Genomic DNA, 14,593 nt, shown 5'->3' on the forward strand with positions numbered 1-14,593 from the left:
TCGACTGACAATACTGTACTAAAAATGTTTAAGTATTTTTTGGTGGTGTGCCTCGTTCTCCTCGCCGGAGTTTGCGGAGATGGCATCGATTCTAGACAGTAAGTAACTGCAGATTTAAAATATATTATAAGTAATAATATGTCTCATGACCCTTCTTTAGATTAATAAAGCCTGGGCATATCTTTTTGCACAAGCAACGAGTGGTCCACTTTTCAGCTGTCAAAATCAGATCCTAGATTGCTTGACATATTGATTCGCCCTTAGACTATAGATACATCCATAATTTAAGTTATTTTAAAGAAACACTAGGTCACTTGATATTAAAATACATAATAATATACAAATAAATTATCACGAACATGTATCAACTTACCTATTCAATTCAATTCATTTATTTTACATATTGTGGACATTACAAATTATAAGTTTAAAGCGTTCACAACATGACATTTAGAAACAGCGAAATATTATTAAAACAATATTAGGTACATAACAAAAGATATCAGTATTAAGTTATTCTACAGTATAAATAATGTGTAAATACAAAAAATTATATAGGTACAAGGAAGTACACCGGATGAGTTAAGCAGACCCTATTTTAAGAATTTATAAAATCACGTCCACCTATACTCATCCTCACGTAGATGGAATATATCAACATCCGAAGCGATTTGGTTGAACAGAGTTATTGCCCTCCAAATTGGCATCACCAATGGCAGATTAGTTCTGCTCCTCGGGAGAACAAACAACTGATGCTCCCGATTTCTAAGATAGTTATCAGGGACACACAAGTCAATACTACCAAGAATGGCAGAGTTCTCATATACACCATCTTCTTGCTTATCAGTACGGTTACCACATTTTAATACAACACACAGAACCATCTTTTCTACTTAATTAACTAAAAATATTTACCACTGACTTTATGTTTAACACAAAAAATAGTAATTTTAGCAACACGGTTATCGACGCTTAGTTAAGCAATAAGCTAAGATTTGGCGGCGACACCGTAGCAAACCATCTCCCACATCTGTAAACCTTTTATCTTACTCTAGCGCGTGTCGCAGAGATTATAAGGGTGCCGAATACTTTCTCACTCGCACTTATGCATCGTTTTTGTTCAGGCTTTGGATTCGCCCTTTCTCGTTTCAAAATGAATTATAAATAATTCTCAAATCAAATATATTAACTATCAGTGTTATTTATAAATAATATACATTCCTGTTATTCATCAGCTGTCAAAGTCAGAATAGTCCTTCACACAAAACCCGGTGGTAATATCGATTTCCAAAAAATATGAAGCATTGATAACGTCCCACATGCTCGTCGTAGGTCAAAATTGAGTTTTTATTGTATTTTCAAACCATGATCCTGGGCACTCCTTAAACGTTGTAGATAATCTATTTATATAATTTTGAAGCCTTATTATCCTTAATATTTATTTTAAACATTTGATGACTGCATAAAGAATTTTTGTTACGTAAAATAGTATTCTTTTAAACCTCTCGCTCTAATGTTTTAGAATATAGTCATATTTCGGTACATGAATGTGCAGTGGTGTTAAGATTTTTTACATTTATTAATTTTTAATCGCATTTATAAAACCATAAGTATAATTTATGACGAGATAATTTTAGTAAAATAATTACGATTAAAAATTATATTGATAATCTCTGTGATCCCAAATTTGACAAGAATTAGGCATTTTATTATTCAAAAAATCGGCAAGATTAACACATTTGAAGATGATTCTAAAGATATTTATTATAAGCTATGTCTTTGACCATTCAAGTGTGATAAACATCTTATGAATAATGATTGTTTTATAATAATTATTGACCTAAGAATAAGGTAGTGTTTTTTTGAAATACGCCATTTCTTTTGTCATTCCTCAGTGGTTAAGCTACAACATACGGCAGTAGCCCTAAATTGACAAACTTTAATTGAAGTAGAGAGTAAAATGATATTGACGCGCGTGTTTCACTTCAACCCAGGATCATGGTTTGAAAATACAATAAAAACTCAATTTTGACCTACGACGAGCATGTCCCCCCTTATCATGTAACCCATCTATCCAAATCAAACCATTCCCTATGTCAAGACAGCTGGAAATATCGATTTGTAATAGCATTTTACAGTTTGTCCATATATGAATAGTGTAGGAATATATATGTTTTCTGAAAATAGAATGGCTTGTAATGAATGAAACATTAATCAACACATTCTCTTATTATGCTTACTTACCACTTTTCTTCTATAAATAAACCATGAAAAGGAAAGAATATAATATGAAACAATGCCATTGTGTATTATAAAATATTTATTTTAAAATTAATTTACATTTTATTACATGTCTAAAATACTCCAGTTTTTCAAAATAGAGTAGGCTGTGCATGACCCCTATATCTGGGCCCGTAGAGCAGGATATTTGGCAGACCCCCCAACCTATCGCTAAGGTTAAGGGCAGTGTATTGTATTCAGCTTTACCATAGGTTTCCGCGAGGTAAAATTAATACATGTATTTTTAGCGATTTTTTGTGTGAAGTTCACCTGAATTATTGAATTATCTGCACTCGTCAGTGGTGAAGGGTGGAGGTAGGCTGTTATGATTCGACATACACAGTGTACACAACACTTTGTCAGTTGTACTTATTTGTTTTCATTGAACTAATAATACAATTTGCATATTATGGTGCTGTTTAGTTTTTAAAAATCAATTAAACCTAGCCTAAACCAAAACATAATAGTTTTGGTATGCTATGGGCGATCGGAAAAATAAGTGCACACATTTTCATTCATACTAATTATTTGTTTTTGTGGAGTAAGAATACATGTTATTTCAGATGGTGTTGGTTAGTTTTTTTTTAATTCATTAAGTCCTGCCTACACAAAACTATAATCAATAAAAAATTCTTCTATCTGTAAAATATCAAAAAATATTAATGGCATAATTTCACATATTTTATAGATAAACGAATATTTCTTTATTATTATCTACTATCTTGGATTAGGCAGGGTTTAATTGATTTAAATAATATAACAAACACTATCTATATATTATACATTGTAGTCTTGGTTCAATGAAAACAAATACGTTTGACTGACATAGTTTAGGGAGCACTATTTATGTCGGATCTTAAAAGCCTACCTCCACCCTTCGCCACTGGCATTCGTCAGCATATGAAGTAGTGATCGCGCCCTTCCTTTGTGGTAAAATAATTATAATTCTGTACGTGATCATCGTATCACATAAAATTGCATTGCACATGCAATTGCAAACTTACACATGGGTATAAATCAAACTTCATTCAAACTCAGTTTATTTCTAATGTAGTTATTTTTTATTAAAAGTTTTTGTCTGTTATATTTTCGTTTTTATTTTATTTTCCATAAAAATTGATCAAAATCAATCATCAAAAACTCAATCCCGAATGTTTCGGGATTATGTTTATCAATCCCGGAATTCATAGGTATCGAAAATAGCTCGGGATCCCAATTGGAATCCCTACCAATAACCAATCATCCTATTACAGTAGCATTTAACTAGCACTATTTGTCATACAAACCAATCTCGTTATGTTTTTTAATGTGTACCTATTTGGGTCTATTATCTAGTATGCACCCTATGGTGGCGAGGGGTGGAGAAAGGCTGTTAAGATCTGCCATAAAATTCTATTTTTTCTATTTCGACCATGTCCGATCCTAATAAGATCATATCTTCTTACACTTGCTCAACCTAATAGGTCCATCCTCAGACTGATACACAAATTTTATTGAAAAACAATATATATTATGTACTTGCCAGACTTAGGATTCGAACCTGGGACCCATGACGCTATAGGGCGACACTTAAGCCGCGCGGCCACCCATCATAAAAAATGCACATTAAACTTTGTTATTCATACGTATTTGTTTTTATTACAATTTAAGATGGTATTGGTTAGTTTTTAAAAATCAATTAAACCCTGACAAAGCCAAACCATAATTGTTTTGGTATATTTTGGGCGATACGACAAAATTTTACACACTTTTTCATTCATACTTATTTGTTTTTGTTAGATTAAGAATACATATTACACATATTGTTGGTTCATTTTTTTTTTAAATTCATTAACCCCTGCCTAACCAAACTATGAAAGATAAAAATATTATTCTATCTATAAAATATTCAAAGTTATGTATGATTTAACTGCATAATTTTAGATATTCTATAGATAGACGAGTATTTTTTACATTTTTTACCATTATCTCTTTTGGCATGGTTTTCGTATGGTTTAAGTGAATTTATAAAGCTAACCAACACCATCTGTAAATAATAACTGTTATAATAATTAATAAATAATAATTATAGTCTTATTTTAATGAAAACAAATACGTATGACTGACAAAGTTTAGTGAGTATCATTTATGGTGGATCTTAACAGTCTACCTCCACCCTTCGCCACTGCAATATATTACAATATATAATTGATAGTTTCTTTTTTTTGTACTTTCAACTAAACTTCACTTTTACGCCCCCATCCGGAGCGGCTGTCCCACACGCCCCCTTGTTACGTAATTTATTGATAGTGTTTTCGATGATATTGTTCTAGGTCCAGAATATTCGTGACTGCTAATATGAACGATTATGTGGACGCCGCCCTCCCTTCAATCACCAGCTACATGGAAGAACATGGCCTGGACCCCATGCCTCTACCGGACGTGCTCGAAGGGTTCAGTGTCGTAAGTTATCATTTATTTATCGAACACACATAATTATTTGGAAACACCTTAAAAACCCAATAGAAAAAAATATGAGTGTTTCTTCTATTACATACCTAATATTTAAAAATATTTATTTTACATATCATGAACATGAAGAATTACAAATTTAAGTGTTCTTCGTCAGTGACGTCCCTAGACAAAATGCCGCCCCCAGGCAGCGCTAAAATGCCACTCCATTTTTTATACAGTATTTTTTGTCATCTTTTTATGACTCCAATATCTAAGAAATATGTTGTATGGATACATTACTAGCAAAAAATATAAGTAGGTACCACTAAAACATACAAAATTAAATTTAACCAAAAAATATAACATAAGTTGGACATTTACCCAAATCACCAGAGCTGAGGTCTTATTTGGTTGATATTTCTGACACATTTGGTTTGTACCATTCAGCAATACACAGATTTATTATTTTCACAGCATTTTTACAATGCTATTATGTACCTACAACGCGTAAAAAAATAATTTTAGCAATTTCTATTTACACCAAAATAATTCTCCTCGATTTGCCGCCCTTCGAGTAACTGCCGCCTCCAAGCGACGCTCAATCTGCCTACCCCTACGGGACGTCACTGATCTTCACGACCAGCGTTGTCAATTATTTAGCAACAGATTTAGGTATAAGTACTTGAAAATCAAACAATAAAATAAATTATTTTTAAGTGACAACCAGATTTTGAACATGCATTAATTTTCAGTTGTATGACTTATTTCATCATCATCATCACCTGTATTTATCCACGGCTGGATGAAGGCATCTCCAAGCTGATTCCACTTATATCGGTCCTGTGCGTTGCGTTGCCACGTACTTCCGCAGAACTTTAACATTTCATCGATCCTACCTTGCGGACGTTTTGTACCTCTTGGGTACCACTGGGTGACTAGATTTGTCTATCGATTATCCCTTCTTCGAGCTATGTGTCCAGTCCATTTCCATTTGAGGCCTTTAGCGAACTCTATTACATCGCAAAATGTTTCATTATCCACACATTCCTCTTTTTAACGTTTCACGTTATGCCGAGCATGCACCTTTCTATACCACGGTGTGCTACTCTACGTTTCTGGATCTCTCTTTTGATAACTTAAGATAACTTTATTAGTTAAAAAATCGAGTGCTAACTATTTCTATTGCTAAAAATACAGGGTACCTAAACTTACTCTCACGTAAGTGGAATATATCAACATGCGAAACGATTTGATTGAACATATTAGTTATTGCCCTCCCAATTGGCATTACCAATGACAGGTTAGTTCTGCACTTTAGGGGAACAAATGTCAAATGCTCCCTATTTTAAAGATAAATCAGGGACACACAAGTCAATACTACCAAAAATGCCAGGGCTTACATCAAATATATAGTTATTTCTAAACTTTGAAATTCATAGAATATAAGCATATCTAAGAGAAAGTCAGTCGTATAGAGCCACCATAGAGGTATTACATAAAAAGAGGGGCAAGAAATCGGCTTTCTCATACAACTGAATGAAGCAGGCCAACAATAGCTGACAACTTAGAGAAATAGCGACGCGATAAAAAAAATCAGGGCATCACGGAGGATTTACTTTGGTCATTAAAAACGTACCCATATAATATAATGTTAACGTGGAAATTTTGCCACAAATTGATTACCAGCCTGCCTCACCATACTTTTTCACCATACTTGCCTGCTTCACCATACTTTCATATAACCTGCCGCCCATAGAGAGCGACGAATAGTATAGCTTCAAATAAAAGAGTCTCAGAATGTTCTTTTGAATCGTTTCCACTATAAGGCCGTACTTCAACTGATGCGGGGTCTTGACAGTAATCAAGAACCACTGCGCACCGTTATATTAAAATGTATTGTTAATTTTGATACAAGTATCAGTACCTACCTAATTAAAAACATTTGTCCATTTTGTTGATAGAAACCACTGTGGATTGAGTATCATGGAGAACTGGAGCTAACGAAGGGAGGAATTCAGAATCTAAAGTCATTGAGGAGGGTTGGAGACACCGTCGTCTCATATGGTAACAAAATCTTCAAATTGAGGGGTGATTTCGGAGTTACGGATCTGGATGTGAGTATCTATTACTTTAGTCAATCTATTTTTATTTTTTTTGTGATTTTACCGAGGCTTTGACTGCGACTCGCTGTCATATCGCCTCTTCTCTTCTAGAAGGGGATCCGTCGATCAGGTCCTCACTCCTATTCTGTTAAATAACTTTACAATTTTGCCTAGCTCTTCCGTCTTACCCACCGCCAGGACACCCTTCAATTCGTCGACATTCTCATAGATCGTATTAGATTTTTGGGTTTCCACCGTGTGTCCTTCTTCCTTCTTTACTCGACGTTTCGGGCTCGTTGCAGAGGCCATTATCAAGAGATGATATGTTGATATGTTATAGAAAATACAAAAAAGTATATAGGCCAAACTTCTAGAACAGTAAAGAAGCGTGTGAGGGAACACGAGAGGGAATACCGACTTAAACATTACACGATGTCGGCAATCGCCGAGCACTCGATGGATACAGGACACAAATTTGACTTTGAAACCAAGATATTGGGTCGGAATAAAGGATATTTCGCACGACTGGTAAAGGAGGCCATTGAAATTCATAGAAACCCAGTAAATATTAATAGGGATGATGGATTACGGTTAAAAACGTCATGGCTTCCGGCACTATCAGCAAAATCCAATATTCGAGCCGGTATCCCTGGTCGTAACGATTGACAGATTACTCTGGGCAACGTTTGCTCTTAGCTAATCGGATTCCTTTTGACATTCTTAGAGCAACGTTCACATTACATATCTACACTTCATTTTCACCATAAAACATATCATCTCTTGATAATGGCCTCTGCAACGAGCTCGAAACGTCGAGTAAAGAAGGAAGAAAGGACACACAGTGGAAACCCAAAAATCTACTACGATAAAAAAACAAGTGTGAAAGCCTCAAACATTATATTCTCATAGATATCCGCAATTCGCAGCTGTACTCTGTGAAGTTCATATTTAGAGCATTGTATTGCTATATTTACAATGTCCTCTAATACATGACATTCATCGCAGAGTCGCGATTCGCTTCTTCCCATGAGGACATCAAATCTTTTGCCCATTGTGTGCCCTGTTCTTACTAAATCTATTTTATTTAGCAATGGCAAACTCAAAACTTCAAACTCTTCAAACGGTTACATGTAAATTATTGTACGTAGAACATTTCACCGTGGGACAGTTCGCCGTGAGCTTTCTTATCGAAAAGAGATGACTGTATACTATAATGTCTCCAAGTTTATTAGATTCAATGTGAACATTAATTCAATTTTCATAGCTGATTTTGGCAAAATTCATGAATTCAAGAATGGAAACCTAACCTAACAAATAATCCAGTATATACCTATCAGGTATATACAAAATTTGTTTGCTGCTGGCTTCCTGTAAAGTGTTTAATTTAATTAAATACCTATTTTTTACTGTCTTTCCTTTGTATTCCGGTAGTTTTAGTACGTATTTTGTAAGTGTTTTAGATACAAGCTGGTTTACAGGAAGCCAGGCGGGAACCGTGCCAATTTTCATGGCCGATTTTTGCCTGAATGAAAACCTAACCTAACCTAACAAATAATCAAATATCTCGGCTATTTTCAAAATTTGTTTGCCGCTGGCTTCCTGTAAAGTGTAAACCGACAAGAACTGTGTTTTATTTAGACATCATTTTTATGTCAGTACTCTACGACCCAAAGAGGTAGGACGGTCTTTAATATACGGCCATATATTTCCGATACAAAATTTTACGGTAGAGTGTGATACGGCGAACTGCATACGCACAAGTTTCCGGACACGGTTATTTAAAACTGGTGCAAGTAAGCTCGTTTGCTTGACTCCGTGACCTGTAAAAGATCTGAGTCAACTCAAAGCAAAGTACCTTGTGCACCAAGTTTCGTGGTGCTGAAATGAATGGTAGAACTTTCGTATCAGCTCTCCTGTCGGAGACTTTAAGTACCGCGAGTTCCACTCTTCCACTCATTCACCATCTCTGAAATCGTGATTATCGCGCAATCCAGAGCTAAAAATATGTCAGATAACCTTTGAGTAGGCACTGGTACTATAGGACCCAAACAAGTTGGACCGTCTTGAATATACGGCCATACATTCACGGTGAAGTGTGATACGGCGAACTGCATACGTACAAGTCTCTGGACACACTTCAAAGCACCCCAGAAAGAACTTTTTAAGACCCTAATTATTGTGAATGGGTTGACTTAGAGTGTAGTAAAAAAAATAATATACCATTCAGTTTTATTTGTTTAGTAACTGACAACCTTTTTCCACATGACTGAATTACATTACTTTCATATTGAATATGTACCAATATAATAACCTGATTTCATTCGTTCCAGTTCAACTTCAATTACTTGGCGAAGATCATGGGAATTGGCCCAACTGGTGGAGTTAAGGGATACGTCTCCAAAATAAGTATAATGGCTGACTTCATGATCGATTTCAACAATAACGAGCTCCATCTCCAGGAGTTCTACATGCACGATTCGGGGTAAATTCAGATTTATTATTTTCGTTAGGGGTTGCAATACCGGTATTTCAAAACCGGTATTCAATTATTTATCGATACCGAAATACCGGTTTCAAAAATCCAAAATACCGATATTTTTGGTATAAAGAGAGCATACACATAATGTATGATTTTCAAAAATAGATTAAAATTGTATATTCAATTTTGTGTAAGTATATGTTTTATGCTGCCAAAACACAAATGTCGCACCCTCGCATCTAAAAACAAGTCCAAATTTACGTGTTTTGAGCTAATTACTACGTTTCATTGCTATCGTCAATAGTATATGTGAGGCGTCTAATTCCAAAAAGCGATAAGTCCACATTTGGTCAAAATCGAGAAAAAAATACGCACGTATTCTTTGTATAATTTTACACAGTATGTACTCGTATTAATCTATAAATTCCAAAACGCGACAAAACCCTACGAAAAAAATATTTTAAGTCTCGATTTATTACAAAAAGCGCCAAGTCCGTGTTTCATATTATTTAAAGCTTGGTTGATTTCGCGCGTGCTTAAGCCAGCCAATAAGGGAACGTTCAATGTTGGAAATGGCGTCTCCCATGCTGTAGCATCCGGTAAACTCATGACAGTGCCACGGAAATATGTGCCTTATGCGGAATAAATTAAAAAGTGAGGTTCAAGTAGCGCTACGTCCAATTTTATTTTGCCTATATTTATTACATTTAAGAGTTTATCGGCTGAAATAAATTGCCATTTGGTTCTAATTTCGACGTAGAATATAACGGAAAAAATAATCTCACGTTAAAACAAATAATTGAAGCTTGAAACATAAAAACGTTGTTTCTTCAGACGCCTCCTGTTAGACGCCTCATGTATCATATCTCTAAGTCATCAAATTCAAGTCAAAACTTCATTCAATATCTAAACATATTTCAAAAACACACTACAAAAATGCGAAAGGTAAAAACTTCAAAGCTGATTTTCTCTGTTTGACGTTTTTTGGATTGTGGCAGTTTAATTGCGATGGTGAGATATATGTATTGACTGAAATCAACAAATATTAAATAACATTAAAACAAAATCCGTTAAATATACTTATATAATTGTCGCTATAAATTAACATAATTTCAAATAAGAAAATACTCATGACAAAAATATTTCCAATTATTCTATAGCTATTAATCCAACGTTGATAGTACATCCAACATACATTGAATTTCAAAGATATTTCTCTGTACACGGGCTTTTGTAAAAATTATCAGTTCTAAAATATTATGTTTTATACATACTATTTACAAAGTTTAACACAATAAATGTAGGTATTGTTACACTCCCAAATGACCCCATTTGGGGATGTCTCTGTGAATCTGGAGAAACCCAAATCGGTACCAGCCTGACAAATAGTAAGGGTTGATCACGAAAATAAATAATAATTAAGCCGGCAATGCTGTAAATCGCAGCCGTTTCAAATATATTTGCAACATTTTGCAATTTTGCAACATTTGGAAGAGGTCGCTGAAAGCGCTATCGAAAAACGGCGCTTCTCGCTGAGAGCGGGATGTAAAATGGCGGACAGAACGCTGCAGCGTGCAGACAGTCAAAGAGTAAACATTAGGTTCATATCATTCAACCTGAATCAAACAAATCAAACTTAACCATAGACAATATACGTACAAATTGTATGAGTAGAAAATACTCCGGAAATGGTTTGAGATTTGACGTTTGGTTTAGTGTATCATTGAAAATCAAACCGTTCTCGGACCATCAGAAATGGTTTGACATGAAACGTCAAACCGATTCGGACGGTTCATAGACTAATGATGATCTGTCAAACGTCAGAAAAGCGTTTCCGTGGACATTCTACCAAACAGTCCCAAATCCAACAAATCCAAAGGTGCCATTTGATTTGTTCAATTGAGGTAGAATGATACGAACCTATTATTAACTCGCGCTACGCATAAATGAAAATATAAAAATGTAACCTTTAGTAGATATTAACGTAAATAAAACTCGTCGTTTCTGACCACGATTCCGGTGTGTTATTTGTCAACATCCAAGTTCCGAGCCCAGACGAAAAACCATAAAAGAATAAAAGTGACAGCGTCGTCAGATGACAGTAGGTACTTCAAGTTTCTATAAGAAAATAGTGTTTTAAATAGATTTTAATAGTTATATTTTTATTGATACCTTACCGGTATTCAATAATAAATACCGAAATACCGGTATTGATATATTCATTCGGTATTGCAATCCCTAATTTTCGTATTGTACAAAATGTGGCCAGCTGGAGATGAATGTTGAGAGTGTCAGTAACAGACAAGAGGATGAACCGGGAGATAGTCGACTACTTGTCTGGAATTTTTGGCTGTATAGCGGAAGTCAGATAATATTATTGTCAAATTCAAATTTTATTAATTTTTTACATACTTATATTGAACATTACAAATTATTAATTTAAGACGTTCACAACATGACATTTAGAAACAAAGAAATATTAATAAAACAGCATTATATAAAAAAATAGATCAGTATTAAGTTAACAGTTGAAAAGTGTAAATACAAAAAAAAAATATATAGGTATATAAATTAGATAGGTACAGGAAAATACACCGAATGAGCTAAGCAGACCCTATTCTAAGAATTTATATAACAACGTCTACCTATACTCATCCTCACGTAGGTGGAATATATCAACATCCGAAGCGATTTGGTTGAACAGAGTTATTGCCCTCCCAATTGGCATCACCAATGGCAGGTTAGTTCTGCTCCTTGGGAGAACAAACAACCGATGTTCTCGATTTCTAAGATAGTTATCAGGGACATACAAGTCAATACTACCAAGAGTGGCAGAGTTCTCATTTACACCACGCAATATTTGGCCCTTTTTCTTGAGTGTGTAATTTAACAAGACAATTAAGAGCTAGTCGAAGAATCTAGGTTATCACAATTTTTGTTTTTGTTTTGTTACGCCAACTTCTAACGCGCGTACATAAGTACATACACTGATTTGTTTGTAATAATTATTCTGTGTTTTTGCAGAAAAATCACCGTAAAACTGACCGGCCACCCATTGACTGACTTCCTTTCAAACGCCGTCGTCAGACTCATAACCACCATCTTCAAGAACGTGATCTTCAACGTCATTGAGAAGAATCTCGAGAAAGAGATGCAAATCAAAATCGACCAAATCAACTCTTCAGTTGGGGGAGCGACTGGATTCTTGGAAGGCCTCAACATGAAGATGTTCTAATCTTACAAAATCAAATAAAATGTACAATAATATAAATAAACATGAGAGATGTAAGATCGACTATAATTATTTCGGTGTTTTAAGACAGTAAAAGACAGTCTTCTTCCTGTATGCGACATATTGTAGACAGATGTACAGTGGCGAAGGGTGGAGGCTTGCTGTTAAGATCTGTAATAATTAATACACACTAAACTTTGTCAGTAATACTTATTTGTTTTGATTGAACTAAATCTACAATGTGTAGATAGCGATTGTTTGATTTTAAAATTCATTTAAACCCTGCCTAGTCACATTGAGTACATAACAAATTATTTATTCAAGACGTTCACTGTTTTTATTTAATAAAACGCAATTTTTCTATAGTACTTATTCCACTTTAATTAATATATTAACCTCATTAGTTTTAAATTAGTCTGTTATTGGGAAGGTATTATTGGACGGATAATTATTATGTACCTATTGTTATATTATTTCAATCGATTTGAATTTTGTTTGATAAATATTGTTTTAAAAAAAATGTATTCAGTTGAAAATGTCCCACTGAGGCGGACGAAACCGGTCCTAATATATTAATTAAAGTGGAATAAGTACTATAAAAAATTTTCGTTTTATTAAATAAAAACAACAATACAATGCAGTTCCACCATGAATTGACAGTTAACAAAATAAAAGAAATCAAGACCAAAGGAAGAAAAAAACAAAACAAAAAATAAATTTATAGCAAAAGAAATGAAATTAAAAAAAAAAACAACAATTTAAAAAAAATACAAATTAAGTACACAATAAAATAGAATTTTATAAACAAACAACATAATGCATCGCTAAATATGTCTACATCTCTAGGGAGTGCAGTGATCAGCCGCACAGCTCTCGCTATTGGTGCCTGGTGAGCCTGACATGAGGAAACAGCTTTCACCTAAAATAGGTAATGGCTGCGATCACGCACGTATGCATAGAAATTCAATATTTCCAGAATAGATCAGGATTGGAAACCATACCATGCGAGAGCAGAAGTGACCTACGAGCTTCAAGAGAATGAAAGACAAGCATGCCTTGAAGAAAGTTAGTCGGAAAATACTCGTTTGAGAAACTGTTGAAAGGAAAATATCTATATACATTAAAATAATGATGTCGAAGAAATTTCTTCTGAACACGCTCTAAAACAAGCTTATAGGAAACTTCATAAGGAATCCAGATAATGGGCCCATATTCAAGAATACTCCGTACTGACGACACAGAGTATATGTTTTACGACATTTAGATTCTTGAATGAATTGGCTTGTCGTGGTATATTCTTGGGTTTCCACCGTGTCTCCTTCTTCACTCGACGTTTCGGGCTCGTTGCAGAGGCCATTATCAAGAGATGATATGTTTTATGATGAAAATGTAGTGTAGGTATGTGAATGTAAACGTTGCTCTAAGAATGTCAAAAGGAATCCGATTAGCTAAGAGCAAACGTTGCTCAGAGTAATCTGTCAATCGTTACGAGTGTTACGACCAGGGATACCAGCTCGAATATTAGATTTTGCTGATAGTGCCAGAAGCCATTACCAGACTTAGCTAAAAAAAATATTTGATAGAAATAACACTGAAATGTCATTTTGACACTCATATTGATTTCCATAGTAACGGACATATATAGTAATAATTTAGTTGTTAGGACCCTAGCAACCAATAATAGTGGATTGGATTACGGATTTCTTCCGAAATAACTTATCACACAAAACAGAATTAACTGAAAATGAATTTAATTCTACTTAAAAATGGCTAAAAGTATTAACAAAATGCATTGGCATCGTGTTCTGATATATTCTAAAAGTTTCAAATGTCGAGCTAGTCGGGAAGTTAGTTAAAAATCGATTGCAAGATTTGTACTGGACAAATAAGAATACGAGCTAAGAAAAAGGTTGTAAAAATACGAAAATATTAAAATTAAAATGAATATTTTTCACTTTGATGAACTAAAAAAAGCAACAACAAAAATTCTTACAACATTATTTGGTTGGACCAATTATCACGGCCCTAATACAATATACATGTCTTACACACCTGATATAATTATAC

General features: G+C 34.3%; 1 protein-coding gene across 1 annotated transcript; it reads left to right on the forward strand.

Annotated features, from left to right (window-relative positions):
* Positions 1-12,628, forward strand: LOC147068897 (uncharacterized). The gene is made up of 5 exons (XM_085951542.1): positions 1-98; positions 4,593-4,722; positions 6,675-6,827; positions 9,146-9,297; positions 12,319-12,628. The coding sequence occupies exons 1-5, from the start codon at positions 25-27 to the stop codon at positions 12,527-12,529; spliced, it is 720 nt and encodes a 239-aa protein (XP_085807668.1). The 5' UTR covers positions 1-24; the 3' UTR covers positions 12,530-12,628.
* The last annotated feature ends 1,965 nt before the right edge of the window (positions 12,629-14,593 follow it).

Source organism: Rhyacophila brunnea, unplaced genomic scaffold, assembly GCF_057557595.1.
Source record: "Rhyacophila brunnea isolate RB1 unplaced genomic scaffold, BYU_Rbru_1.0 scaffold_24, whole genome shotgun sequence".
In the NCBI taxonomy this organism is placed as follows: Eukaryota; Metazoa; Arthropoda; class Insecta; order Trichoptera; family Rhyacophilidae; genus Rhyacophila; species Rhyacophila brunnea.

Excerpts from the sequence above, each read along its gene's own strand:
- LOC147068897 (XM_085951542.1), top strand. The coding sequence starts at position 25 with ATGTTTAAGTATTTTTTGGTGGTGTGCCTCGTTCTCCTCGCCGGAGTT. Across the intron at positions 4,723-6,674 it reads TGCTCGAAGGGTTCAGTGTC|AAACCACTGTGGATTGAGTA; the intron begins GTAAGTTATCAT and ends TTTTGTTGATAG. Across the intron at positions 9,298-12,318 it reads TTCTACATGCACGATTCGGG|AAAAATCACCGTAAAACTGA; the intron begins GTAAATTCAGAT and ends GTGTTTTTGCAG.